Source organism: Zonotrichia leucophrys, chromosome 1 (genome assembly GCF_028769735.1).
Source record: "Zonotrichia leucophrys gambelii isolate GWCS_2022_RI chromosome 1, RI_Zleu_2.0, whole genome shotgun sequence".
Lineage (NCBI taxonomy): Eukaryota > Metazoa > Chordata > Aves > Passeriformes > Passerellidae > Zonotrichia > Zonotrichia leucophrys.
In genome coordinates, this window is record NC_088169.1 from 74,956,393 (window position 1) to 74,983,648 (window position 27,256).

General features: G+C 37.2%; 1 protein-coding gene across 1 annotated transcript; it reads right to left on the reverse strand.

Moving 5' to 3' along the window:
• AASDHPPT (aminoadipate-semialdehyde dehydrogenase-phosphopantetheinyl transferase) lies at window positions 1–27,128 on the reverse strand. The gene is made up of 6 exons (XM_064718304.1): window positions 26,965–27,128; window positions 25,965–26,190; window positions 13,005–13,126; window positions 12,127–12,288; window positions 5,431–5,508; window positions 1–750 (listed from the first exon to the last, which is right to left on the reverse strand). The coding sequence occupies exons 1-6, from the start codon at window positions 27,106–27,108 to the stop codon at window positions 592–594; spliced, it is 891 nt and encodes a 296-aa protein (XP_064574374.1). The 5' UTR covers window positions 27,109–27,128; the 3' UTR covers window positions 1–591.
• Window positions 27,129–27,256: the final 128 nt, after the last annotated feature.

Consider the following 27,256-nt stretch of genomic DNA (forward strand, 5'->3'; position numbering starts at 1 on the left):
TAAGTTGCATACAGGAAGCTTTAATAAACAAAGATAAGAAGTGAAAAGACTATGAAATATTTGTAAGTTAATTCCCATCCACATATGTAGCTTCAAGACTACTATAGACCTTTACAGCCTGGCATTACACAAACACCAAGTGCTGTACAGCATAAGAATTTGTAGCATTTTTTTTATTCATCCATCTGAGAATGAATGAATAATTTTTGTAAGAGAAAAAGCAGTATCATAATTTAAGTTTCAGCATAAATTAGTATGGAAACACATTTTTATATACTAAACACTTGTTCATTATAAACAACATTATTGTACAGCTGCTTTCTGTTCCTAGCCTGGATAATTACTGAAGTGTAAGAGCCACAGGCAAGGAGATGCAAAAAGGCATGTTGGTTTAGGCTTCTGATTCAGAATTCCTTAAGAAAGGAAACATGTCTTCCTTAGAATCCCAATGAAGTGTCATGAAAATCAGGTTGTCAGCTTAAGTAGAGAAGGATACATTTCATTTACATATGTGTACTTATTCACGTACTTCAAATTAAACAGGATAACTGCATAAGAACTTTGTCAAGTTTCTTTTTCTTATACACAGTCCTATCTTGAATGTGAACTCTGTCTCACTGGACCCTCCTGCTTTGAACAGAAGTTGTCCCAATATGCAGAATCCTCAGGTGCAACAGGAATACCAGATGCAACTAAGTCTTCAAAAGTCAATAATGTAAATTGTGGTTGGTTGGGCTCCATGGAATGGACCTAAAGAAAAAACATATTAGCACAAAATGAATCAATAAATATAAATTTTTTTCCTGTAAAATTCTCTGTCACATTTAAACTACACATTGCTAACTGAAGAAGAAAGAAGTTAGTCTATATTTGAGACTAATGTCACTTCTCCTCATTCAGGCTATGCAGTCACTATTAGAGGCATGTAACAGGCCATACAGAAAAATCAAGCTTTTTGTTGAAACACAGTTCACAAAACTGATTGAGTAAGTTCTACAGAATGCTGCAAGTTTTACAGAATGACTATTTGAGTCCAATAAAGAGAAAGACCACCATCAAACAAACTGTACTTCATTCTTCAGCAGATAAAGATTATTTAAGTCAATTGTGTGAGGATTTATTCCACTAGGTGTGCCTATTTGTACTCATTTTAATACAGTAGTCACTGATGTTTTGCATGCTTCTCTCAGGCTCAAGTGCTACTTAAAAACTGAAGCGGTCACAATCAACCTGCAATTCCCCATGTTAGAACCAATTAAACGTGGACTGATATTAGAGATGATGGTGTCAGTGTCTCCATGATAGGTTCATCACTCCAACAAAAAAAAAATCACATTTCAAAGAAGAAAAATATTAGGGTTTTTTGTTTGTTTGTTTGTTTTTTGGGTTTTTTTTGAGCACACTACTGTGCAGCCTGCTGTATGCCATCTCCAAATGTAATTGTTTGGAGACAGCAGGGCAGATAGTACAGCCTGCACAAATCAAACATAAATATAGCTGATTCTTCTAAATAGGCATTTGCAGGAACAACCTATTCTTAATGTTTAATATTTCATAATATTCAGTAGGGCTCCTCTGCAGTGGTGTTACTCAGTACATCAGACAAACTGACTCACTTTTTATGAGCTTGTCAGAGTCTCTCTGTGTGGCACTACAGCCTCTGGTGCATCAGCCACTCCTCCCAATTTGGCGTCACCAGCAAACCTGCTGAGGGCGCACTGCACCATCATCCAGTTCATTAGTGAAGATGTGACACAGGACTGGACCAGTACTGACCCCTGGGGCACAGCACTGGTAACTGGCCTCCAACCAGACTTTGCACCTCTATCACCACACCCTGTGCTCAAACATTCAGCCAGTTTCCAATATACATCACTGCTTACCCAGCTCTCAGCATTTTTCTAGGAGGATCTTATGAGACAGTGCCAGAGACACACGGCACTGAAATACAGGTAGACAACTACCCACTGCTCTAACCTCATCTACCAGGCCAGTCATTTCATGACACAAATTTACTAAGTTGGTAGAGCATGATTTTCTCTTGGCAAAGCTAGGCTGACCAGTCTTGGTGATTTCTTTGTCATTGCTGTGCCTGGAAATGGTGCTCAGGACTAGCTGTTCTACCATCTTTCCAGCAGTCATGGTGAAGCTGTCAGATCTGTAATTGCCTAGGTCCTACTTCTCCCATGCTTTCTTTCAGTCCCCGTGATATTTGGGGACTCAATAATCTTTGGATTATTGAGAGGGGCCTTGCAATGCCAGCTGTATCCCATAAATATTACTGACTTACACTCATCCAGTTTGCTCAAGCATTCCCTGGCCTAATCCTCTTCCTCCAAGGGCACATCTTCCTTGCTCCTTCCTCTTTCATCCCTGCAACCTGGGATTCCTGACATCCAGTCTTGCTAAGAAATATTGATGCAAAAGAGGTATTCAGCACCTCAGCCTCTTTCAACATTTGTCTTGTTGAGTAAAACCCTTCCCTCTGGCTTCTTTGCACTTACAGAAGTGCTTCTTGTTGCTTTGAACATTCCTGGTCAGATTAAATTCTGTTTGAGCTTTAGCTTTTTAAACTTCATCCCTGGATGCTCAGATATTTCTGTATTCTTCTCATGTTACCCATTCTTGCTCCCACCCTCTGTATGCTTCCCTTTCTATGTCCAAGTTTGGCTAGGACCTCCCTGTTCATCCATGCAGACCTCCTGGCCTTTTTGCCTGACTTCATATGCAATGAGATGGAACTCTCTTGAGAGTGGAGATGATCTTTGAATCAAAAGCAGCTTTCTTGGCCTCAGCTTTCCACTGAGGCCCTGTCCTACAGGACCCCTCTTTGTCCTTTGAGGAGGAGAAAGTTTGCTCTCCTCCTGTTAAGGGTTGTGAGTCCTCCTCACTACCCTAGGATCCTGAATTCCACCATTTTGTGCTGTTGGAACCCTGCAGCCACAGACAGATCTGTGACTCGTCATGTTTACTCCTCATCCTGAATGCACTGGTGTACAGGCACTTCAGAGGCACTCCAGCACACTGATTTTCAGGAGAAGATTTGGGGAATTTGTTCATAATTGTGCCCTGTGGACCCTTCCTTCCTTACATCCAAGTGCTGGAGGTGACTTGGTCCAAGGTCAGTTTTGAGGATTTTGTTTTTCCTGTCACATCAGTGAAGGTAGGTCAGTAAATAGGCAAAAAGCAAAAATTCTCCACATCAGTATTTGAGCAATAGGCTACTATTAAGAATAACTGCAGAGACAACAAAATGGTTTGTGCTTGTTGTAACAGCACAGAAGAACTCTTAGCTGTCAGTGCAGACTGAAAGTGAAAAAGATTGAGCTGCCTCTCACTTTACGTCCTTACACAAGTGACATGGTGTTGAGACATTTCTGCTCATCTGACATTCTGGAGATGAGGTAAAGCTGCAGGAATGGTGCCTAGAGCCATGCAAGTGACATTACAGATGCATACCAAATATGAACCAAGCCTCTGAGCTAAGAAGTTGTTAACAGATGTAGTTTGAACCTCAGCACGTGCTTGTCTGAAGGAAGCGTGTCCTGACAGAATGCATCACAACTCTTGTAAAGTACAGCAAGAGATAGACAGAAGACACTTTATATCCTACACAGGATTTATAAAGAATTTTAAACTCAGCCATCTTTTATTGAGACTAGCCTTAGATAAATGTCTAGATCTAGGTTAAGAGCATAGATAAACATTCTGTTCCCTCAAGCATACAGCAGTCACTAGCATTTTGATAAGACTCTTGACACTAGAGATTTTTAATTACAGTACATTGACATAACAATTGATCTTTCCTGGGAATTGTAGGTACATGCCATCATTTTGTGAAGAAAGCTGAAAATAGATGTTCTGCAAGCAGACCATAATGAATTACTCCTGTGATTGCAGAGAGGGAACTGACACAAACACTGACATCCTAAAACAACTGGGTAACATTTACCCACATGTTAAACTAGAATGAACAATTTTTTCTTCCAACACATCTAGCAATAAATATAATAATTTTTATGGTTCTTTTAAAAAGAGAGAAGGTAACATCCATTTCCTCCATGTTCCTGTTAGAAGGAGGCCTAAAAAGGCACAATGCAATAGTACATAAATTTTCACTTAATTTCCTTACTGGGGAGTCACAGAATGCACTCTTGTTCTGCTGAAAGTGACCTTTCTTCATAGAACTGAAATAATGAAATTTAGGCCCATCATAAATGTAGTCAATGGACAAGTAAGCCTTTGAGACTCTTGATTCAAAGACTTTTCATCATAACCTTTGATATCATGACTATTTTTTCTATGGTACGTTTAAGCTAAATGACCATGATGGTGAAAATCAATACTTAAAAATCCTGGATTCCTGTAGAATACTTGGGTAATTAACTTTAGTATGTCCTGCCAAAAAAAAATGCACATAATTTCTTAAAAAATATTTGTCTACTGATTTATTACATTAAATCCTCAAAGGTAGTTTAACACCTCTTTTTCTCAATCTAAACAATATGAGTTAAAAGGTCTGCATCCCTTTGCTATCCATGAATATTGACTTTGTTACCATGATAGATAGTGTGTGTTATCACTTCCATGCTTTCATCCATTCCTATACTAATTTTCTTTTTTCTTTCTAGTTCCTGGTAGAATCTTTGTATCTAAATAACAGAAAACAACCAACCAATTTTCTTGTGAGCAACTAGAACAACAGAGAAAATCTGGCAATTTGACACACTCTCATTTGCTGACTGTCTGGCTGTTTTGGCTACAACTTGCCAATCTGCCTGTCCCTTAAATTTGACTTTTATTGCTATCTTCAGGACTGAGGTCTTTTTTAAATTACACAGAAAATAATGAAAAGCTTTTAAGTAGCTTTTCTCTTTCTCTCTACAGAGACACCACATGGAATGAAGACTAACACTGCTGTTCTTCCCATCTGTTGGTTGTTGCTGCTTGTCTCAAGGGTTATCTTGTCACAATGGTGTTTGAGCGATGGATCTGCTCTGGGATACACGCACTGACAGTCCCCCACTATAATCAACTTGGTGAGGTGTCACACAAGTTTAGCAGTCCAGATTGGTTCACTGTTTCCATTTCCCTCTGTGAAAACCATCTTTCCCACATGAGTACTAGCAGGCTGTGACAAAAATCACTTAATCTTCTCTTGAATGAACACATTAAACACATGCATTACAGACTTGACATTATCTGTTGCTGTCCTCTGAAACCATTTCTCCTTCACAGACTTTTCCTGAAATAGGCACAACAGAACTAGAGAAAACACTTCAGTAACACTGCTTGGTTCTGGTTAACCCTAACCATGCCTAAGAAAAGCTTTCTTCTTGGCCCTGTTTATGAGATGACACACTTTTAGCTACACTCTAAGTTTATATTCAAGTGATCACCAAGAGATGGAACTACTTCCCAATTCCTTACATCAGAATCCTTCTGTGCAAATCCCTCCTGTTTCCCAAGTGCCACTGCAACATGATGATTGCCATCCAAGCGGGTTTCCTAGTAAAGATGAAAAATGGCAATGTAAATGCATTTTCTTTTATCTGTTTCCAGAGTACAGAGTATATAAGTGTTTAGAGTATGGTTCAGAACAATAGCACAAGACCATTTAAAATACTTTAAAATAATGACATTCAAAAAGCAATAGTACTTTTTAGCAGTTTTCCTAAAGAGTTCAATGATGCAGACACATTAAATGTTCACAGGCCTGAGGACAGATCACTACAGGTTACCACCATCTTATCAATTTGTAAATATTTGTACTCAAGTTTGTGACCTAAGCATTCCTTTACCAGTCCCTTTTAACTCCCAAACCATATAACCCATCTTAGTTACCCTTTTCCAGTGAGATGAACTGTGAACCTCAAGAAGGTATTCTGAAAAACAGTTATGTCAGAGTAAACTTAAACCAATGACTCTTTCCCTCTTGGCTTCAGACAGCATGTAAGAGCACAGCTTTGAATTCCTGACATAGTCTGTGTACTGCTGTGTGTAAATACTAATCAACAATTTTTAGATGCATAACTATATATTTAGTAATGTAGAGTTTTATCTATTTAATAGTTTGGTTTGAAAGTGTTTTCTTCTAGAAAGACTAAAAATTTATCCTAAACAATTTCAGGATAAAGAACCCCAAAGACATTTACTACTTCTGAATAATGCTTAATCTATAGCCAAGCCATAATTCCATTGATTTTAAAAATATATATATCTAAGGGGACAAAATAAAATTTTCCATGCTTATTTATTCAAAAGCTTTCATGTATTTTCTGCACACTTTCTAAACTAGAAATCAAGAATAAGAAGAATTTTACCTAGGAAGGTGATCTGTTTTGATACTGCCATTCATCTGAAAATTAGAAAGTCATTGGGATATTCTCCTGGGACTTAAGACTGAATCTCCAATTTTGGCTTCCTTGGGAAATATTTTAACTGCACTATATTATAATATAAAGAAAGCACCATGATTTCCTGCTATTTCCTCTGACATGTGGTTGGTTGCCTTATTTTTCTCCCCCTTTAATCTAAGCAAAATGTGTTTTAGAAGAATGGTGTCAGTGGGCATCAGGCTTTTCTACAGTTCACCTAATATACAAAATTTTCAAAGGCTTCAGTTGCCAGGATACCATTCCTGTGATTCCAAAACAGCCCTGTGCATACATATATATAAATAAATATATATATATATATATATATATATAAATAAAAAGCCAAGCTGCTCAGCTCAAATCTACTCATCCCAGTCCAGCCAAGGCAGCATTGGAGCTGCATCCAGTCATGTGGAGCACTAGGACAACTGTAAGGTTGGGGAATGTTTCTGGCAAACGTGGTGCCTTGGCTGAGAGGCGCTGGTGAGGAAATAGAACTATGCTTTTACTTTGATCTCTTCAGCACCAAAACTGTGCCCATTTGACAGCTTTAGCAGTGAACTTTAGAAACCTCACCTACTTTAAAAAACCCCCATCAAGCTCGTATTGTCATACCCTTCTGCAAAGTGCTAGTAAAAAAAGGAATATTTCAATTCTGTCTAGATTAAGAAAAATAATTCATATAAGAAAAACTAATAAACCTACAGAATAAGCAATACTTTATACAACTGCAAGAGCTATAAATGTACTTTCTATGGGGTATTTTACTGGGTTTTCCACTCCTTTACTAGGATACAAAACTGAAAGTAAGTCAAGCATAAAGAATGCTATCTCAGAGGTAACCACTTGTAGTCAGTGTGAACATTTCTGTAACTTCCTCAAAAATAAGAAAGACTGAATACTAGATGCTTGATCAGGTGTTGCTAAACCATTTCTATAGTTCTGGGGCGGCAGTGTTTTTTGTGTTCTTCTAGATGGAAAAATTACTGTATCCTCTTTTTAATTGCTTCATTTTCCAGACTTCTTCATTTTTTTTGCATGTCCAAGAGGTCAAAGACAGATCAGAACAGAGAGCACAGTACAGCACATTCAGCAGTGGCTTACACCTGTAATCAGAAATCTGCAAACAGCTTTAAGCACAGAATTTTCTTTTTATCAGCTAAGAGGTCAACTTATATTACTTCTTGTTTGTTCAACTAAAAACATATTACAGATGCTATATCACATATTGTTAGCTAAATAATGGTGTTTTCAGTTCAAAGCTGCATTTAACAGGCAGTGATTGTTGAGATAGACCTTCCCTGCAGAGACCCTGCCCAATGAACAGTAAATGAAAAAGGTTCCATTTAATTTATTTCATGTATCCTCTGTGGTCACAAGAGAGTTTTCAGCATCTAACAATAAAACATAAACTATGCCCTTCATCTATCTTTGCTGTTTCAGAGCAATGTAAATCCAGATGAAATACAGAAGGGAACATCCTTCCTGGCCTTTACTAGTGGCCAGCAAAAACCTTAAGCAAGGAAATTAATGAAACATACTGAAATTATAAAAAACAGTGGACCAGCTTGTTTCCCTGGAGATATACCAGCTTATAAAATTTATAAGCTATACCAGCTTATAAAATTGGTATCTTAAATGGAAATAGATAATTAACAAAAGGAGGACAATCCTATAGAATTCCTTCAGGGTAGAGAGATTGTTCTGTTAAGACTCTTCTCTATAAACCAGAAGTCATATAATGGACCAAAATTTGTTTTTGTCTGCACAGAACAAAAGTGTTACTAGAGCACAGAGAGATTTACAATGATCTCATTTCAAAGACTTGGCAGAACGATGTGTCTAGAATTCAAATCATTGTGAATTCACTCAACAATAGACAGATAATGACAAATCTGTACCTTCCCAGCCAGTAGAACTGACTGATGAGTGAATCCAGTTGGATTAGCTAGTCTTAGAAATGAAAGTTTCTATTCTTATTTATTCCTGACAATTCAACAGGATTTACTTCTCATGCTGAGGGTGAAAGATGCCAACTACAGTTGCACACCAGCAATTACTAAATATGTTTCAAATTGACCCAGGTAATCTCTCTTTGAAATTCATATTCTGGAAGTAATTTATTTGCATATAAACAAATCAAGCAAATACTTGTTGTGAAAAAATGCAAAATGTTATCTGTGCAACAGCAGTCCTGCCAGGTGATTCTTAATCCCAGAGCAAAGTTTAGGATAAATCATGTACTTCCTGTATAAAATAATTGTATCCAAAGTTGAGGTAGGTACAAAAATAAGTGTTATGTCTCATTTAAAAGTCTTCTTTAATATCGATTCCAGTAAGTACTATCCAGTTATTCTTCCTGATCAATTGCACACAACTGGGACTAATAAGGAAAGGGTCACAACTATATTTAACATTTTGCAAATCATGACTAGGAATTTATTTTTCATAATCTCATGAAATGGCTTACATTGGAAGGGACCTCAAAGATCATCTCATTCCAAAACCCCTGCCTTGGACAGGGATACTTTCCACTAGACCAGGTTGTTCAGGGCCCCATCCAATCTAGCCTTACATGCTTCCAGGGATGGGACATCCATAAATTCTCTGGGAAACCTTTTCCTGTGCCAATATATATTTCCATATTTAAGATCTGCTACAAATCTATCTTATAAACTTGCATTGATCTCTTTAAATTATAGAACGTGTCATAGCTGTTTTCAATCAACTTCTTTTGTTTTTGCTAGAATTAACTATTTCTTCATTCTTGTCATAGTAGTAGGCAGCTCATACCACACAGGAGGGTACTATGAGAAACTGGAGTCCTTGACTTTGTTTCAATGTGTTAACAGCACTACTCTCATCCTGAATTCAAAACACAGCACTACACCAGCTACTAAGAAGAAAATTAACTGTACCAGAGATAAAACTAGTATAATTTTCCAAGTTTATTTTCTTCAAAGGAAGTAAACGGAGCATACAGAATTACCCATAATAATAATCATCATCACCATCATCATAATGACTCCATTCTAAATCAACACCCTGACAAAATCCTGTTATCACTCTCTACTGGGCTAGCTGTCCTTTATTTAGCAATAGCTAAAGTCACCTTTTTAAAATGAGGAAAGCATGTACTGTCTATAAGAATAAAGCATATTAAACATGTACAGCAGTCATATCTTAAAATGAAATTGATGCTTTTAAACAAAGCTTTTTTTCCTCCAACTCCTTCCAAAACAGCTGAAGGGAATCTGCGTAGCAATCTCTAGAGTAATATACAAAAGCAAGACTCTAAAGATAAATCCTTCCATCAAGACCAAACAAGAAGAGCCTTTTTCTGATCAACTGCCTTCCATTGAAGCCAAAAAATGCGGGATGTGAATGAGGCAAAGATATTTCTAGCAAAACTAAGCCCTTGGTAAGAAAACCACACACAGTCAACTAATAACTACATAGTAGTTAATTTGGTATTTACAATGAAATAAGAGAAACCTTTCTGCACTGCTCACAGAAAATTCTATCTCCAATTTGAATTGGCTTTGCTCTGACTGTGAACAGTTACAGGGTGTCTAAATAGTGTCAATTTTGATTTGTTCTGATTCATTAGTATTTCTCTTGACCTTTTAGTCATGACAAGTATAAGGTGGAGGATCTTTTCTTGGTCTTTATGAATTTAAAGTTATCTTTTTCATATAACATGGTATTTCTGAAGAAGAATATTTTGTGTAACTTAAATGGATAAAATCCCCGTTTATTTCTCCCTTCCATTTTTAGTAAATTTTAAAATCTTTCTCTTAAAAACTGAAATAAATCAATCAAAAACATGTGATAAGTGAATTTTAAAGAGTTGTGCTCTCTTTGATCATTTCCTTTCACTAAGATATAGGCAGTTCTGAAATGTAGAAGTGAGGTCATTATATTTTTTTATTTGATAGAAAAAGCTCCCTAAAGTAAAACTGGCACAACAGGGAACCTAAGGAAAAGCCTGTATCAGTAATATATAGTCTTACAAGTGACACTTTCAGATTTCTCAAAATTAGTGTCTTCAACTAAAAAGTTATTTCAAAAATCTGATGAGACAAAAAAAGACTTTTCTAAGTAAGAAAACAGACACAAAATTGAAAAAAAAACTTGGGAAGAGACAAAAAAGTAAAGCTATGCTTAATTTTTGGCTCTCCAGAGCTTGGTAACTGAAAAACATTTTATTTATTTAATTTCAATGAATGTTGATATTTAAATGAAATTATATCCCAATTGAGCTTGTATTTAAAGGAAACTTGATATTAAGCCCTTTCTTTGAAATACAAGAATCTGCCTCATTATAATACTGTACTTGTGGGAAGCAGGTGGGCAAGCTTGGAAGTGGAGACATTCCTCAGACAAAAACTGCATGAACGTTCTAGCAGTAATTACTAAGTAGTAGGAAAAAATCCAAACAATTAAGTATTACAGGGAGCTATCTGCATGATCATCTTCAGGCTATTTCTGTCAATGAACCACAGGCACATCGAGGACCAAAATCAGGAGTTCCAGAACTCAGTGAAGACAGGCAGATGTTCCCTGGCCATGGGACACTGCAGTAACACAGAAAGCATTCTGGTACGAGACCTACCACAGGCTTTCCCAATAACCTCCTTTTCCAGTGTAATTCCAACTAGTGAATTCCATGACATACTAATATTGTTATACTACATAGAAATTGAGTAAGGGGACTGAGTTAGTATGCATACACTTGTAACACAAAACCAAAAATGGACAGGAGTGCTGAATGAAGGAATGAACTGTGAAGAAAAAACGTATACTCTGAAATTAAACATTACTGGAACATTCATTCTTTCAGACCACATGCACAGGGTACTTGTAGTTTGTATACTAAAGAAAATACACATACAGCAGAAATTTCTCATTCAGACAGCTCTATTGGAACAGCTGTCTACAATAATATAGGTATTTTCAAAATGCAAATATGAATTTGAAACTGAATAATCTTACTGAAAAGTGCACTTGAGAGTTTGTGCCATTTTTTGCTTTGCCTAAAGTGGTTGAACAAACATGCCTCTGAGGTGTAGAGATATGGGATTGTCATTTATTTTGTTTTCAAAGCTTGTTTTTGAGGTAATTAAATAATTTGAGAACTAATTATGAATCAGAATCATCTCAGCTGGAAAACACCTTCAATGCCAGCAAGTCCAACTGTTGACCCAGCGCTGCCAGGTCCATCAGTAAACATGTCCCTATCCATTTTTTCCCTATGTATCCTTTAAGCTACCCGAGTTGATACTGATAATTTCTTACCAAATCTGAAAGGATAGATATTTTAGTGATAAGCCCCAGTAACTCTGAAGGAGGAAAACAAAAGCCTAAACCCTAAGACTCAGTTGGACTATTGAGACCAACAATTCTACACCTTCTGATGAAGAACTTTAGAATCTTAGACCTGTTCAAGAAATCAGGCCTGAATATATTTCTGTGAACTTCTTGCATAGGAATGCTCTTCCCAGAGTGCAGGAAGTATATTCCAGACACAGAAAAAAACAAAATTATTATGACTAATCCATCTACGAGGTGTCTTTGCAATCTAAAAAAAATCTTTAAAATGCTGCAGATTTATATTCTAAGTTTTGATTAATATAAGCTCAATGGGGTTCTACAGAGGAAAGAGGCAAAGCTGCAATTAAAAAAAAAACATGCAATGCAACGATAAGGAGTTGAGACTGCTTATCACTAGTGAAAACATTTTCTTTACCTCAAATGTCCACTCCTCTTCTTTTTCTCCATCCAGAAACATCTTTGTCTCCTTATACACCTTTCCTATTTCCAGTTGCAATGGAGACACATTAAATTCAATTCTTTGCAAGTTAAAGCCAATTCCAACTCCAATGGCCTTTAAGAAGCTTTCTTTTAAGGCCTAAAAGACAAAAATGTATTTTATTTATACTGACTACAAGCTGTTTTTTAAACTGCTATTTACTGCTCTATAAACATTAATTCTGAGTACACATTGCAGATAAAATAAATTTAAGACTTACACTACTGTAAATGTGAGGGTAGAGTGATGAAATTATCAAGAGAAAAAGTTATCAGCATAGTTTATACCCAGCCTAACCCGCTGCATTAAAATAAATATGCAACTGAAATTATTCAGTGGTGCATAGAGATAGAAGTGCTTTATCTTGTTCTGGCTATGTGTTTAAAACTACTAATAAATCCCATTGGAAATGTCAGCTGTAGCATGGTTCTCAAAGTTATTCTGATATTAAAATAATCACTGAAATATAAAGTCCACAAATATCTTCACATGGAAATGATACCAGGTAGCACCAGGGAGTTTAGACTGGATAACAGGAGAAACTTTTTCATCAAATGGCATTTCAAGCACTGAAACAATCTGCCCAGGGAAGTGATTGAGTGACCCTGAAATTCTTTAAAATATGGGTAGAGGTGGTGCTTAGGGACATAGTTTAGTGGTGGATTTGATGATCTTAGATGTCTTTTCCAACCTAAACCATTCTATGATTCTACGCAAATACAAAAAGATTACATTTTTACTATAATGAAAATAAAAAATTACATCAGAAAAGAACGTGAACATTTGCAGACTTTAAATAGGAAAAAAAGTATTACCCAGTGCCGATAAAACATATCCAGCTGCATCCATTCATTACTCATGGACTTGATTACATTCCACTCTGTTTCAGTAAACTGTCGCTTCATTAAGTGAAAGAAATTTGGAATTGAGCTACTACCTATAAATCAGACAGAGATATTTACAGAAATTTGAACAGAGTAGTAATAATAAGCAAATGAATTACCTCACATTATTGCTCTAGAAAAAAACTCATGAGAAAAAAAAATATTAACCAACTCTGCTTCACAGTTTGAATTTATACAGCCTCAAAGCAGTGAGCTGATGGTTGTACAGGATGTAGTATTTCCAGCATTCTCTAAATGGCAAAGTATTTAACCAATGATAATTTTATATAAACATAAAAAATTTATATTCAACTACAAAAGTAGGATATACAGTTTCTGGCATCTGACAGCTTGATCTAGTAACATTTTATAAAATAGCATGCTGTTTGTCAAAATTTATCAAGCTATTCTGCCTCCCACCCTTGGATGGCGAGATACAGAAGAAACACTTTTTTAAGCACTTGTAAAAGCACAGTCTTCTGAATTTATCACACACATTTAGCTATTTGGATTGGATCTATTCTGGAAGAAAATGGGGATAGAGAGGTGCCCATAATAACAGTAAGAAATAAACCAATGGAAAAAAAAAGTCCTCCAAAAAATCCAGCCTTAAACTACCAAACCTTCAAATCCTTAGATTAAATTTAAGGTACCTCTAAAAATAATTACAGCTGAGTGGCACTGCAGCAGCTCTTTGGGGGCCACACCTCTTTTCCCCACTAGTCTAAATTTGCCTTCTAGAAGACACTACAGTGTGTAGCCATATTGATCAATGGCATTTCCATAGTACATTGAAATCTGTGACCCTTGTTACAAGCTTGGCTACCCATACCCTGTGTCAATCAGTATCCCATGCAAGCATCCAAGTCCAACTGGACTTACAGGTGGCTAAAGAGACAATGGCAGAAAACAATCTCTTTTCTCTAGTAGGGATAATAAAAATCTGGATAGAGACAATTCCACATACCGAGACAAGTTCTTTGATAGGGTACTCAGCGTTCTTACTAAAAATATAACATTAGTCATATTTAATCCAAAACATTTTCCCCCTCCCTATACCACACTACTCTGAAGAACTCACTCACTAAATAATTGCTCGAGATGCAGATTCTAACTAGTTGTGCCAGTAATTTTTTTGAGTTGACTCGGCAAGGAGCTTTCCTTTTCTGTGCTTATGTTCCCCTTCAACCATGATGGGTAAAGGCATCAAGCCTTCTCCATAAAGTGGTTGTCTTCTACAGCTATGTAAGCAGTAAATTAAAACAGGTACTGGCAGCAGTAATAACTGTCCTGAACAAACCAATGTAACACTAAAGCACACGTTCAAGTTTTCTCACAATTTCCAAACCATACTGCAAAGTCTGACATACACATCCCACAAAATGTGGCAGTGACATTTCAGAGATGCCCTCAATGGCATTTTAAAGCGAACATCTTAAGACAGAATTTTGTTGACAGTTGAAGCACTAAGCTATGCATGGAATGATCCAGAACAGTCTAAGGATAGGACTACCTTCCCTCTGGAGAAAATAAAGTAGAAGAAAAAAGCAACCACAATGTTAAGTATGCCTTGATGAAGTACTGAGGCAAAATTCCACAATCCAGCTTCCCTGAAACAAAAGAAAAAAATGTTGAAGTTGGAGAAGGGTATTTTCTTTCGTCTCTGGGTTTGTATGGCCCATTTTACAATCAAATAACTCCATTAACACCTGCTCTAATCCACTTCTTTCTCCCCCTTCTCTCTTTTCTTGAATATTTAAGACAACAGCAGTGAGGTTCCAGCTTGTTCTTGTGAATCAAACTACAAAACATTCCAGAATGTCCTGGTGTACCTTTCCTCCCCTATTACTTTCAGAGAGCTCTCCTCCTTTCAATAACCCAGGACTACCAGAGAAAACCACCTAAGACTATTCACACTACACTACCTTCAGCATGCAGATGTATATAAAGGCTCCAGCTTCATCAGTCCTGCCACCACAGCTTTATCACACGTGGTGAATATACTTGATGCTTAAACCATTGAGTACAACAAGTGCATATCAAACCCATATGCTACTACTTTCTTCCTCATTGTTCACCCCTTTTCCTGTCCTAGGTTTCTTCAACTGTTCAGCTACCCTTCTCAACACTCAAGTTCAAATTCACACAGCACTTTCCCCTCCATTTCCACCGTCTATCAGCTGCTCCTTCGAGAAGCTCGGGCACCCCTTTGTCCTTAAGTGCACTTACTCCCTGTTTCCTAAAGCAGTACAGTTGCTTGGCTCTGAGGAGTGCATCAGGAGACTTAGGACTCCTATTCTCCACAAGCTACCTGCAGTTCCACAGCCTGCCTAGTCCTTTCTCCATATGTGCTTCAGTATCAGAGAAAGACAGATTCACAGAACCATGGGGAATGTGTAGGTTGAAAAGGACCTTTGCAGACCACCTGGTCTAACCTTCTGTTGAAAGACAGAGCCTTATGTTGGTTACCCAGGGCTCTGTCAAGCAGAGTATTTCACCCCTTCTCTGGGGAACCTGGTCCAGTATTCTGCTGTTCTCACGGTGCAGACCTGTTCTACAGAGACAGAACTCCCCCTGAAGCAACCTGAGCCTGCTGCCTTTTGCCCTGTTCCTGTGCACCCTCATGAAGACAACTATGAACATCCTCTCTGCTGCTACTGCTACATTTCAGGGAGGCTGTGATTAGGTTCCTCTCTTCAGAACTTTCACCTTCTCAGGTTCAACAAACACAGCTCCATCAGCATTTCTTTGTCAGTGAAGCTCCCCAACCCTCTAACCACCTTGGTGGCCCTTTGCTAAATCCCCTTCAATTTTCCCTTTGTCTCTCATGACATAGGAGATATGAAGGGGACAAAACTAGAAGCAGCAGAAAGTTTATGTTTAAATGCTATGTTTTTTGCTTTTAGTTTGATTTAAAAAAACAGCCACAAGTTATGGCCAACTACTTGCTACAATTTATAAAAAACTTCATTTGAAAGAACTGGAACAAGTCCATATAGCAATTAATTATTTGGTTTTAAATTTGCAATTCTAAAGTAGCTCCCCCTTGTCAAGTTGTTTCAGAAATAAACTGACTTCTTAAGTAAGTACTTCTTACTTGCCTGTGTCAGGAAATAGAGTTCTTCAAAATAACAAACTAACTCCTTTTAATGCTGAGCATTAATCATACTGCTGTCTCTGATTTTAAAATACATGCCTTGTTAATCAACTTTTAAGTACATCAGCTCCTTAAGAATATAAACTGAGTAATCTTTCAAACATTGCATTCTAGTCATTATAAATAAACCCTAAACCCTTTTTCAAGTTAAGTTTCTTCATTAAATTAAAAGCACACAACACCCTGGAAATTTCAGGAAGAGTAATGAGAGGAAATAGTGAGTGATACTGGAAAAAAAGACTCCAATATTAAGCCTGTAAAGTAAACTTGCTATATACAGGTAAGTGTGTGTGTTCCTATGTGTGCATACGTGTCTGCATTTTGGATTTTTTGCATGAACTATTTACATTAATACATAATACCATGTTTTCCACTGCAATGACAACTGAGTTTTTGCTACACTTTTTTAAAGACTAGACAAAAATATGCTTTGCATTTTCCCTGTAGAACAGAAATGCCACAGACCAGATATAAAAGACTGAATTTAAAAAGAGGCAGGAGTGAAAAATAAGAAAACAGACTATATTCTCTAGTCCTGTTTGCAAATGTACTGTAGAAATAGCACATAAATACACTGTAATTTCCCCCATTTTTCTGCCTGCTAAAGAATCCCAACAAGCTGTATTTGTAGGAAGATAAAGGCAATCAGAATTAAGATCCATATAAACTCTGATGTTATTAATAGTGAAAATTACAATCTATAAGGCTAATAAAGAAATTTTTTACATTTTTACAAACATCAGGTTAATCTTAAGTCAGCTTTGGTAACACAGTGTATACTTCACAAAGGCAGGGTACAAACTTGTATCAAAAATTATTATAACCATGCCAGGCATTCTCAAAAACAATGAGAAGAGTAGATAACCAACCATCTTCACTTCAGGTTTTATGAGTTTACAGTCCTCAGCTTGGTTTGGTCAGATCCAAACAACCTAGCTTATAAAGCTACTACTGCCAGCTCACTGATCAACTAATCTCCTGAAAAAACACAACAAACAAACAAAACCAAACCCAAACAAACACCCAAAACAAAAATATGACAGAAATCCCAGAATGCAAACAGCCTCCTCACCAACCTGAACTGCATAAAAGAAAGAGGTCAATGATTCAGAAGTAATATCTAATCAATACGATCAGTTCACTTTCAGATGGAAAACAGGCAAAGTGGCAGTGTGACACCTCATATACAGCAAAACAAACAACTGAAGCGGGAACAGCTCAGTCTAAAATATGAAACCCAAATGTGAACCTAAAATGTGAAACACAAGATAGCTATGAAGCTTCTAAACTAACCAACTGTATTGGATGGATGGTTCAAGTCCTGGATGCTTGGGCTGACAATCCTTTTGGTGTACAACCATATTTGATCACATTTTACCATCTCTAAAGGAAACCAAAGAAACCTGATACAGAGAAAACATTTCTGTGCAACAGATGCCCAAGCCCTAATTGTTTATTAATACCAACTAACCCTTGTACAGACATTTAGAAACAACACAAGACAAATAATTAGTGAGATAAATGAGTAACTTACAAGAACCAGATAGAACATTAACAATTCATGTTTTCTCAATCTACCAGCTCACACAGCTTTTGTGTGAATTGGAAATTGGATTTAGATTCTCTGACCTCCACACTTCCTGTTGGTATCCCACAATTCTCCCAATTATATGTATGTTAAACATCTATTCTCATCATGTTAACTTCCATGTGTTTTATCTTGGCATATCCTACAGAAGCACTAACTCTAAAATGCCTGAAAATTTGACATTGCCTCCTTTGAATTACCCAACATCTTCCACATTATAAAAATGTCAATCTGGAAAATTCAGCTATAAAGACACTGAAATAATTTGATAATGTTTGATATTTTCTCTGCAGATAGCATCATTAAGTCTCTGCAACATTAGAGAAACTGCTAAGGTTTCAATTGCATTAATGTGGTTGGGTCTAACAGCAGTGATGAAAATTTAAGCAAGCTGCCTTGACAGTCAAAGTAAAACAAAAGGAAGTAAGGATCATAATGGCTTAGATAGCTCTAACTCTAAAGCTGCTGGAAAAACAGCAGCTATGACTTGGTTAAAAAAACCTGAAATAAAATTAAAAGCTGTTAACAGCATATCGCATAGCTGATCAATTTAAAGACAAGTAGCACACTGTCTGCAACGGATTCATGCTTTTTGTCATTTATTCTTAAAATTGAAAAAGAAATTCCAGATCCTCTCAAATTTTGTTCAGACTCCAGAATATTTCAGCATGTTCTTACCATGCCAAACATTCAGCTGGAATATACACTTGCTATTGAAGAGCTTGTAGACAAACTAACCCGGATGCAAGCTCATAGTTTTAGCTTACTTCTGAGTAGAGAAAATAAAAACATATAAAATACAAAAGATCTTAATCACTAAGATTAAGGGACCTCAAACTCTTTGAGAAAAATGCACATACAACCAAATAAGTGATAGCAAATAAGGCAATGAGCAGTAATAAAATAAGGAGTTTCCTAACTTGTGCTTGCCAACTCTTATACCTTTTACTTGCTTAAGCTCTTTACAAGAAGTTGCATGAGCACAACTAACAGAGCTCTGGGTAGCCATAATATTTCAGCAAAAACAAAAATTACCCCACAAAAAAGACATTTTCATCAGTTTCTCATTATAGAACATACATCAAACAGTTACATCAATCACTGCATTGCCAGATTAGCAGGAACTCTACTTCCTTTCAACAGTTAGGAAGTTATGCTACTTCACACTAAAACACAACCCCAAAAATATAAATAAACATAAAAATATATTTTCCTTTATAAGGCAAGTCATGAGGACACAACTACAGATGTAAACAGAAAGGCCAGATGGTGTCTGACCACCTTCAGCCTTACACTACCTAGTGCCACCAAGCCACCAGATCTCTGAAAAGTTTTATTACATTTTATGATCTCCCTTTCACAGTTTATCAAGCAGAAAAAGTTAGGTATTTAGCAACAATGTAATTATAGGGAAAGTAGGACCATCTTTAAGAAGCTAAGACCACTGCAGAACCTTGCTTTGCACTGGAATCTAGTTGATATTTGGTATATAAAATACTATACTGTATAAAAGGGGTGGCGGGGAGCAAATTCTCAGTACCTAAGTTATCCTCATCTTCCACATGTATTTCACTACATGATTCATACTTTCTAACACCTCCTTCATCTGACTAATGCAAATTTTTCCTGGGAAGCTCTGCGACCTTAGAAAGCAGAAGCTGATTCAAACTGAGCTGGTTTCCCTGAACGGGTCTGATGAGAGTTGCTCTTTAATGGCAGAAGTCAGGACCTGGCACAGAAGCTGTCCCAGAACATGAATTGCACAGCTGAATGCAGTAAAAATATCCCTTCTTTTCACACTTAAAACTTTCCCACTACTGTATGTACTCCATCCTTCCCTCCTTCATAATGAAGTCTTAAAAACTCCACATGATGAGAGAAGTAGTATTAGTGTTTCAAATTTGGGAATCAATCTCTCCTACATAAGGACATTCTTTAAAAACAAATGAACAAAAATCCAAAAACCAAAACCTTATAAAGCCATTTGTTTGGCTTGCCAGCAGATGGAAGACTGTTTGTCCCACCTGACAGCTAAAATCCAGCATATTTTTCTTTGTTTGGTCTTCTCACAGAGAAGAGACAGCAGTCAGCTGGTCATTGGCATGTTGTCCCCCCACATCCTTCCCTTTCACATCACACAAATTAAATTTTGCCATTACAGGAGCTGTCTTTTATCCAGCCAAAATATAGAAGGAAAGATGCAAGTGTAAGATAAATGTGCTGCAACATGGCAAAAGCAGATGAAAAAGAAGAGGCCCACAGATGAAAAACTGATGAACTTCAATGGTCTATTCACCTGTATCAGCTGTATCTACTCTTGCAGATATCATCTCCAAGTGTTTGCTTTGCTTTTATTAAATTTCTTTTTACTAGGAAAGAAAAAGGAAGATATACATGCTTAACACAGAACCCAACAAATCTGATGAACAAACCAGAAAACTGTGCAGGGCAAGTAATAACTTTTTAATACACTACAAAATTGGATTTTCTATCAAAATACAACACAGCACATAATAGCTATGAATGCTTAGAATTCCCAGCACCAACCCAATAAATGGAAAGAAAGCATCTACCTATGGAACTAGCAAATGTCTCCCAATCCTAAATGCTCCTGAAAACCTGACATAACATAAGCAACCTGTCATCTTTTTTTAGGAAATACAAAAATATTTGTCTTGTTGAAAATAAGAATTTCTCTTAGAAAGGAAATATATCAGGCAAATACAGCTGAGGCTATTTTTCCTTATATTTACTGAGAGGAGTTGTGAAATTTTTAAGATAAGTTTCTAGCATTTCATAAGTCAGTATAAAAAAAAATCTGCAAGTCTGTCTCTAAAAGGCTGTCTCACAACCTTGAAACCAGTAAGGGCTCCAAACTCTAATACCTGCACAGTCACTCTCCAAATAAGCTTGTGACAACACAAAGCAAACTCAGCTTCTATGTTGCAGTCTTGCAACAAATACAAGTATCTGTAGGGCTGAAGCTATGGGAACTGGGCAGTGTTAGCAAGAAACTTCTCAAAGGGCAATTTTTTAACACCTACATAGTAATTACATAACCTTACTCCTTGGATCAAATTCTTCTGCTACACTTTCTTAATTTGGAAACCCAAAGCTAACTGTCAAAGGCTGAGAAACACTTTTAGTTTTGTAAAAAAAATCAGTTCTATTTAGCTGCTCATTGTGACTGTGCAACTTAATTTCCCAAACTACCAATTTAGCAATAAATTGTGATTATTGTGCAGAATGAAAAAAACAACACCAAAACAATCTGACAAGCATTTTTATAGTTACTCTTTATTCCAACTCTTACTTTTAATAAAAGCTCCTAGTTTAGGATATTTCTTTTCCTAATCACTAGTTTATTCCTCATTTTAAATATATATTCTTCACAGCTTAATTTTATAGTTTTGCATTTTGCCATCAGTTTATATTTTAATCCAAATTGTTTTACATTTTTCTATTAAAGAAATAATCATAAAGAATTAAGAATGTTTCTTTGGAAAATAAAGACATTTTCCTTTAAAAAGGAGATTTAATCACAAGATCAACTCTCTTTCACAGTTTAGCAAGCATTGGTGCTTTATCAATTACAGAATTGTCTGATTGCCAATTAAAACTGTGTTAGAAATGTGAATAAAGCACAGCAATGAAATTGTTACATATTATACATCCTTTAAGAATACATTTAAGATGGCTGTTTCTTCCCAGTTGCAAACAGAACAAGAACAAAGAAATGCCTCCCTGTTTACTCAGTGTAAGTGCATAACATCACTGAGATTCTTTAGCTCAGCAAGGATATCAGCTGTTTTAACATCCTTCACATCTAAAAACGATGTGCTTATTGATAAATTATGACTTCTTTGATCTGTAAGAAGGAACATTTAAATCAAACCCTTTGTTAATTTCTTCATTCCAAGCAGTGCACCTGCACACCTAAAGCTGTAACATTAGCTAACAATTTGGTGATTATCTCTAGCAGTAAAAGACTGGATACTGATTGCTGCTAAAAGATTTACTGAAATACAACAAGAAAACCAGGAACAGTTTAAACTTTGTTTAAGGTAAATCACTTCAAGGACAAAAGCACTCTAAAGAACAACCTGATTTGAAATTTGTTTCTAGGTCAGGAAATTCTTATTGAAAAGTTGAAATGCAGCAATTAAAGAAGCACTGCAATTAAAAAAACTGAACATGGCTGCTAGATAAAAGACATGCCAAATATCTGAACTATGATGCAGGTGAGCCTAACTCAGTTAGGCTTAGGAATACACCAAAATTAACAGCACCAAGTTTAAAACTGTCTGGAGAGAGAGCTTTCCTCCACTAGCTAGACTGAAGTATGGTATTTAGCTTCTTCATGTGGAACTTAGATACAAGTTTGACCTGTCTCTGATTTGAAGAACTCGATCATCTCTTGCATTACCTCACCCCAATAATGTGATAATGAGAATAAAAAGAGAAAAATGCGTCAAGTTCTTTTTTTATATTTCCTTGCCTCAGAGAAAACCAGTTTCAAATAATTAGGTGTTTGCACATAATAGCCTACTTTCTTAAAAAAGCATTTATTTGAGTATTTTTAGATCAAATTAATTTTTCTGTGAAACTCACATGCAGATAATTTACCCTTTTGTGTCTTTTAACAAGCAAGCCTAGCATAAAATCAAAATATTAATGAGAAAAGCTAATTCTACTGCATGTCAAATATTTAATTCTGGAATAAAACTGATATTGGAGACATCTGGATCAAAGCAAATATAGTGGGATATGTAAGAAAGATTGAACGCTGATTTTCAAAGATATGGAATGAACTGTTAATTTATTTATCTTTGCAAATCCATCTAAGCTAAAAAATAGCATTAGTGAAAAGAAATTCACTTGCACAGCAGGAAAGCTCTTGAGCCTAACATCTAAACTTTTTTCAAATGCTCAAGGCAATCTTTATTAAGCTGTAATTATTTCCTAAGTCTCTGAAAACGTTCTGCTTTACAGAGCTTAAGTGACTGGTCAATCAACATCCCACACACCACTCAAACCAAGTTGACACTTGTTGCAGAATTTCTTTTCCATAAGCGAAAAAATCAAGCACAAGCTCAGTTTTTTCCACAGGAGTTAACAGTGAGAATCCTTCTTTTTTCTTTTTTTGAAAGGCTTAAAATAAACTCATATGCATTACCTGGCCACATAATGTACATAGACACTTCTACAAACAAATTTACAGGACAGTGTGCATTTTTCCAAATGACTCAAGAGTTCATCTTAAATTGATCTAAAGAGAAGAAAAATAACCATTGATCTCAGAAATTCTTCAAAAACAATTAAATTGAAAGACTTATTTAAATCTACAATAACCTGCCAGAAAACCAAAAGGTAGCAACACACAATGCCTGATGAGGATATTTTCCTTTTCTATCATCACTACAGTATTTACTGCAATATCTGAATAGAGGAAAAAAGGTGATAAACCATTGCACACCTGTGGAACTTTTGTAGAACTGCTGCTTTTTGCAGTGATAAGAATAGCTTCTAGTGTGGCCAGCCTTCACCTTTGAAGAAGGCTATGTAAGGGAGCACAAGTAATATGGAAAGAAGGAGCTTCTTACGAACAGTAACTAAAACAAAAATACATAGGATGGATTAAGAAGTGGCATAAAATGTTTATGTGCACCAGAACTCCTTGTTACATAGTAGCACACAAACAACAGATTTCTCAAAACTTTCAGCTGCACGATACTCTTGTATAACTGCACAGCAGATTCTGTATGCTCGCTGGTTGAACAATAAAGGAACATAAGAGCTACAATACAACAGACCTCAATCAAGATGCTGTTGGACAACACCATAAGATGAAAAACTTTGTATTTAAACAAGTGTCTGAAGAAAACAAACAAACCTACTGAAATGTACTTTGTTCATAGGGAACTCTTTGTCCTTGTAGCTGTTCCAAGGAAAGAGATTTATAGTGGATGCACCTTCACAAATAAAATGTACTTAGCAAGTGCAGGACAAGAGCACCACTCAGTGGAACTATCAGAGAAAATAATACTGGTAAAGTCAGTGCTACTTATTCATAGCCCAGCAACAAAATTGAGCTGAAGGTGATTCTACTAAGACTAAAATCTTCCTCAGAATAATTTCAGGTGAAAAGATGGCCAGCTTTAAATTAGAGTCTCTGTAATATGAAGTTCTAACCTTAATATTACTTTTTTACTGGCTCTCTTTTCAACATACAATTATTACATTTCCATTAGTATCTTATTTCTTTCTCAAAAATAGAAATTATAATTACAAAAAGGAAGACATATGAGTCATCTTTCACTGTTCAGTTTTTGAAATCACCAGCATCTCCCAAAAACACTAAAGTCTGTCTGTATCAGATCTCAAAGTATTACTTAGTCTTTAGACTTCAGAAATAAAGTTGAACACCCTTCATAAAACTTGTCTGCTGGACATTGACAACATGCCTTTAAAATGCCAGCTACATTTCCCCTGCATAAAATACCAGCAGAGGATGTAAGATATCCCTACTTCCACACATAATTTTTTTTTTATTTTTCTGCATAAATTTGAATTTTGCAGTTCCCAAGAAAAGTTTCAAATACAGGTGCTTGAATGTTTTGATTTTCACTATTTACCTGCTGAAACTAGAAACTTTTTGGAATGAGGAATTAAAATTAGCGAGTCCTGTGGTAAGGCCAGCGGCAGCCCAACCAGGGTGTTTCCAAGGGTACTGGGTCCAGGGGTTACCTTTGCCATGGCAGCCTGTGGATTGCTCTGTTTTATGTCTATGCCTGACCCAGTGTTGACAGCACACCGGTATCAGCAGTGTTTGCACAGCATCAAGGCCTTCTCTGTCACTCTGCTCCCCCAGTGAAGAGGCTGAGGATGTGCAAGATGCTGTGAGGAGGCACAGCTGGGACATCCCCTTGCTTGCTTTGCCTGAGAGAGCTATGACAAAAGCACCAGATTAAGCTTAATCTGGTTATTTGGGCCCTGTGTTCCTGCAGTCCTGTCAGGTGTGGCCCTGTACCAAAGCAGCCTTACCCACTGGACAAGCTCCTGTCACCAAACACACAACAGCTCTGCTGGAGGACTCTCCAAAGGCTGCCCTGTGGCCTGACATGCTGAACCTGTGCTCAGAGCGAGGGTCTACAGCAGGTGTGAGTCACAGCAATGAACTTCAGATTGCAGCAAAGCTTCTGTGAATCCTGGCTGAATGTGACAGTGCAAAACTATACACTTGTAGTTGTCATTAAAGAGGTGTAAAGTGATCAGATAGAAAGTTATCCAGTCAGGGTTTTACCTGAGTCTCTCCCTTACAATACAACATATTTTGCAGCATAAAATGCCAGGCAACTCCAAAAAATTAGAAGAAAGATCCTCTAAGAACACAGCTACTACTGTCATATCTGGTTAAATGTTTAAGGAAGATTCTAAAAAAAAAAAAAGAATTCCAGTGAATCATAAACCCCAGTATGTTTCTCCTTTAACCCATGACTATGCATTGATGAACATCTGCAAGCTAAATCACCTCCATAAAACTGTATTTAAAAACACACTTTGCTACAATCCTAATTTGGATCCTGAAGTTCACCAACCTATCCAGTCATTTCATACTAATAAATAGGCCAATAGCTAAAGTTTGTAAAGTCTAGTCTTTTCCCAAGACCACCTCATGATCCCTTCTCACTGAGGATTACTGCACATTCACAGCAAATCTGTGTTGCTGACACACAAAATGTCCATACATATGGGACAACTGAGTAACACAGTCTATCAAGCTCTCATGTGGATGGATCCCATTGTCCCTATTTGGAAAGATGTTCCTCCTTCTGCCTCACACACAGCAAATCCATAATTAAAGTATCTGCAGATGCTGCCCATATGATAGAAGGATTCATGATCTTATTTTCCCAGAGTTCTATTTCTCTGAAAGAGAAATATATCTGTATCTGTCCTATAATACACCCCAAAATAAACAATGAGGAGTGCATTTAACAGCTAGAAATCCCAAATACACAAAACATTCACACACCCTCTGCTAATTACACTACATTTCTAGGACACAGATTGGTTCTTTGGGAAATAGGAAAATGTTCAGTACTCAAACACTGCAGAATCTGCTTCAGTCACCATAATCAATTACCTGGTAAATCAGTCTTCATAATATCAATGCCAACTTGAAGCTCAGGCTCAGCTGCAAGGACTGCATAATCTCCTTGATGAGAGACATTGAAGCTGTAATTTGAGTTGATACCAACTAAGTTACTGGCCAGGAAAGGTTTTCCTTTTGGTGTCCTTTGCAAGTGGACTTCGTTCCAAGGTATGCACAGCTCCTCTGCCATTAATTTCCGCATCAGCAGGCGACCAGCCTGTGAAAAAAATGGAAGTAATTCATACAGAACTATTGTGCTACATAGTTGCTAAAAAACCACCCACCTAAAAAACTTGGTTTATTACTCTTGATATCACTTTGCGTATTTTAGACAAATAATTAAAATTTCTCCCTTTTATAAAACCTGCGTCAAATAAGTTTAAGCAGAAGAGTACATCAGAGCATCAAACACACGGCCACTATTAGCACAATTAACGTAAGTCCCAGCCTAGACATATCGTAGTAGTTCCTTTCTCTACATTAGTAACTTATTTGCGATATTTTGTGGCACAAATAAATACTTTTTACACCACCCTGAACGGTAAAATTATCTCAATAGACTTCATTTCATTACATCCATTTACTAACTAGGTGCTAAATGAAATTCTCAACAGCTAAAATTGATGAGTAACTTCTTTCAGACTAATTAGCAAGCGTGTACTACTATGCTATTAGGCGAGATTTAAACCCTGGATCTTGTAGAACAGCTTTATTCTCCCAGTCGTTACCCCGATGTCCCATGTAGAGTTCGTCAGGGTACGCTGATTTTGTCTCCTGACTTGGTATCGCGACTTAGAAGTTGGGAAGTCTTTCAGAATAACTACTGAGAGCAGCCTGCCGTCCCTCCTGGTTTCATACTTTTATACAAGCTTTATCCTTTAGCGTTACACCCCTGAAATGCCCTCACACGGCACGTTTTGCCATGGCAAATCTGAAACTTGGGCACCACTGACTGTGCAGAGAAACAACCGCGCCCCGGCTCCCCATGTACCAGGGCGGCTTTGGCATCGCGGGCAAACACAAACTTGCCGATGCGCTCCTTCTCCTCGGGCTGCACCAGCTGCGCGGCCAGCAGCCACTCGCGGCGGCGGGGCCGCCATGCGCCGCACGGGAAGGCCCAGCGCACGCTGCCCATGGCCGGCCCCGCCGCCACGGCCCGGCCGCGCTCCCTGCGCCCGCCCCCCGGGCCTGGCGGTAGCCAATCGACGTGCGGGAAGCGCGGAGGGCCCCGCCCCTGAGAGCAATACCCAACCAGATGTCAGAGCGCCCTGTGAGTGACAGCG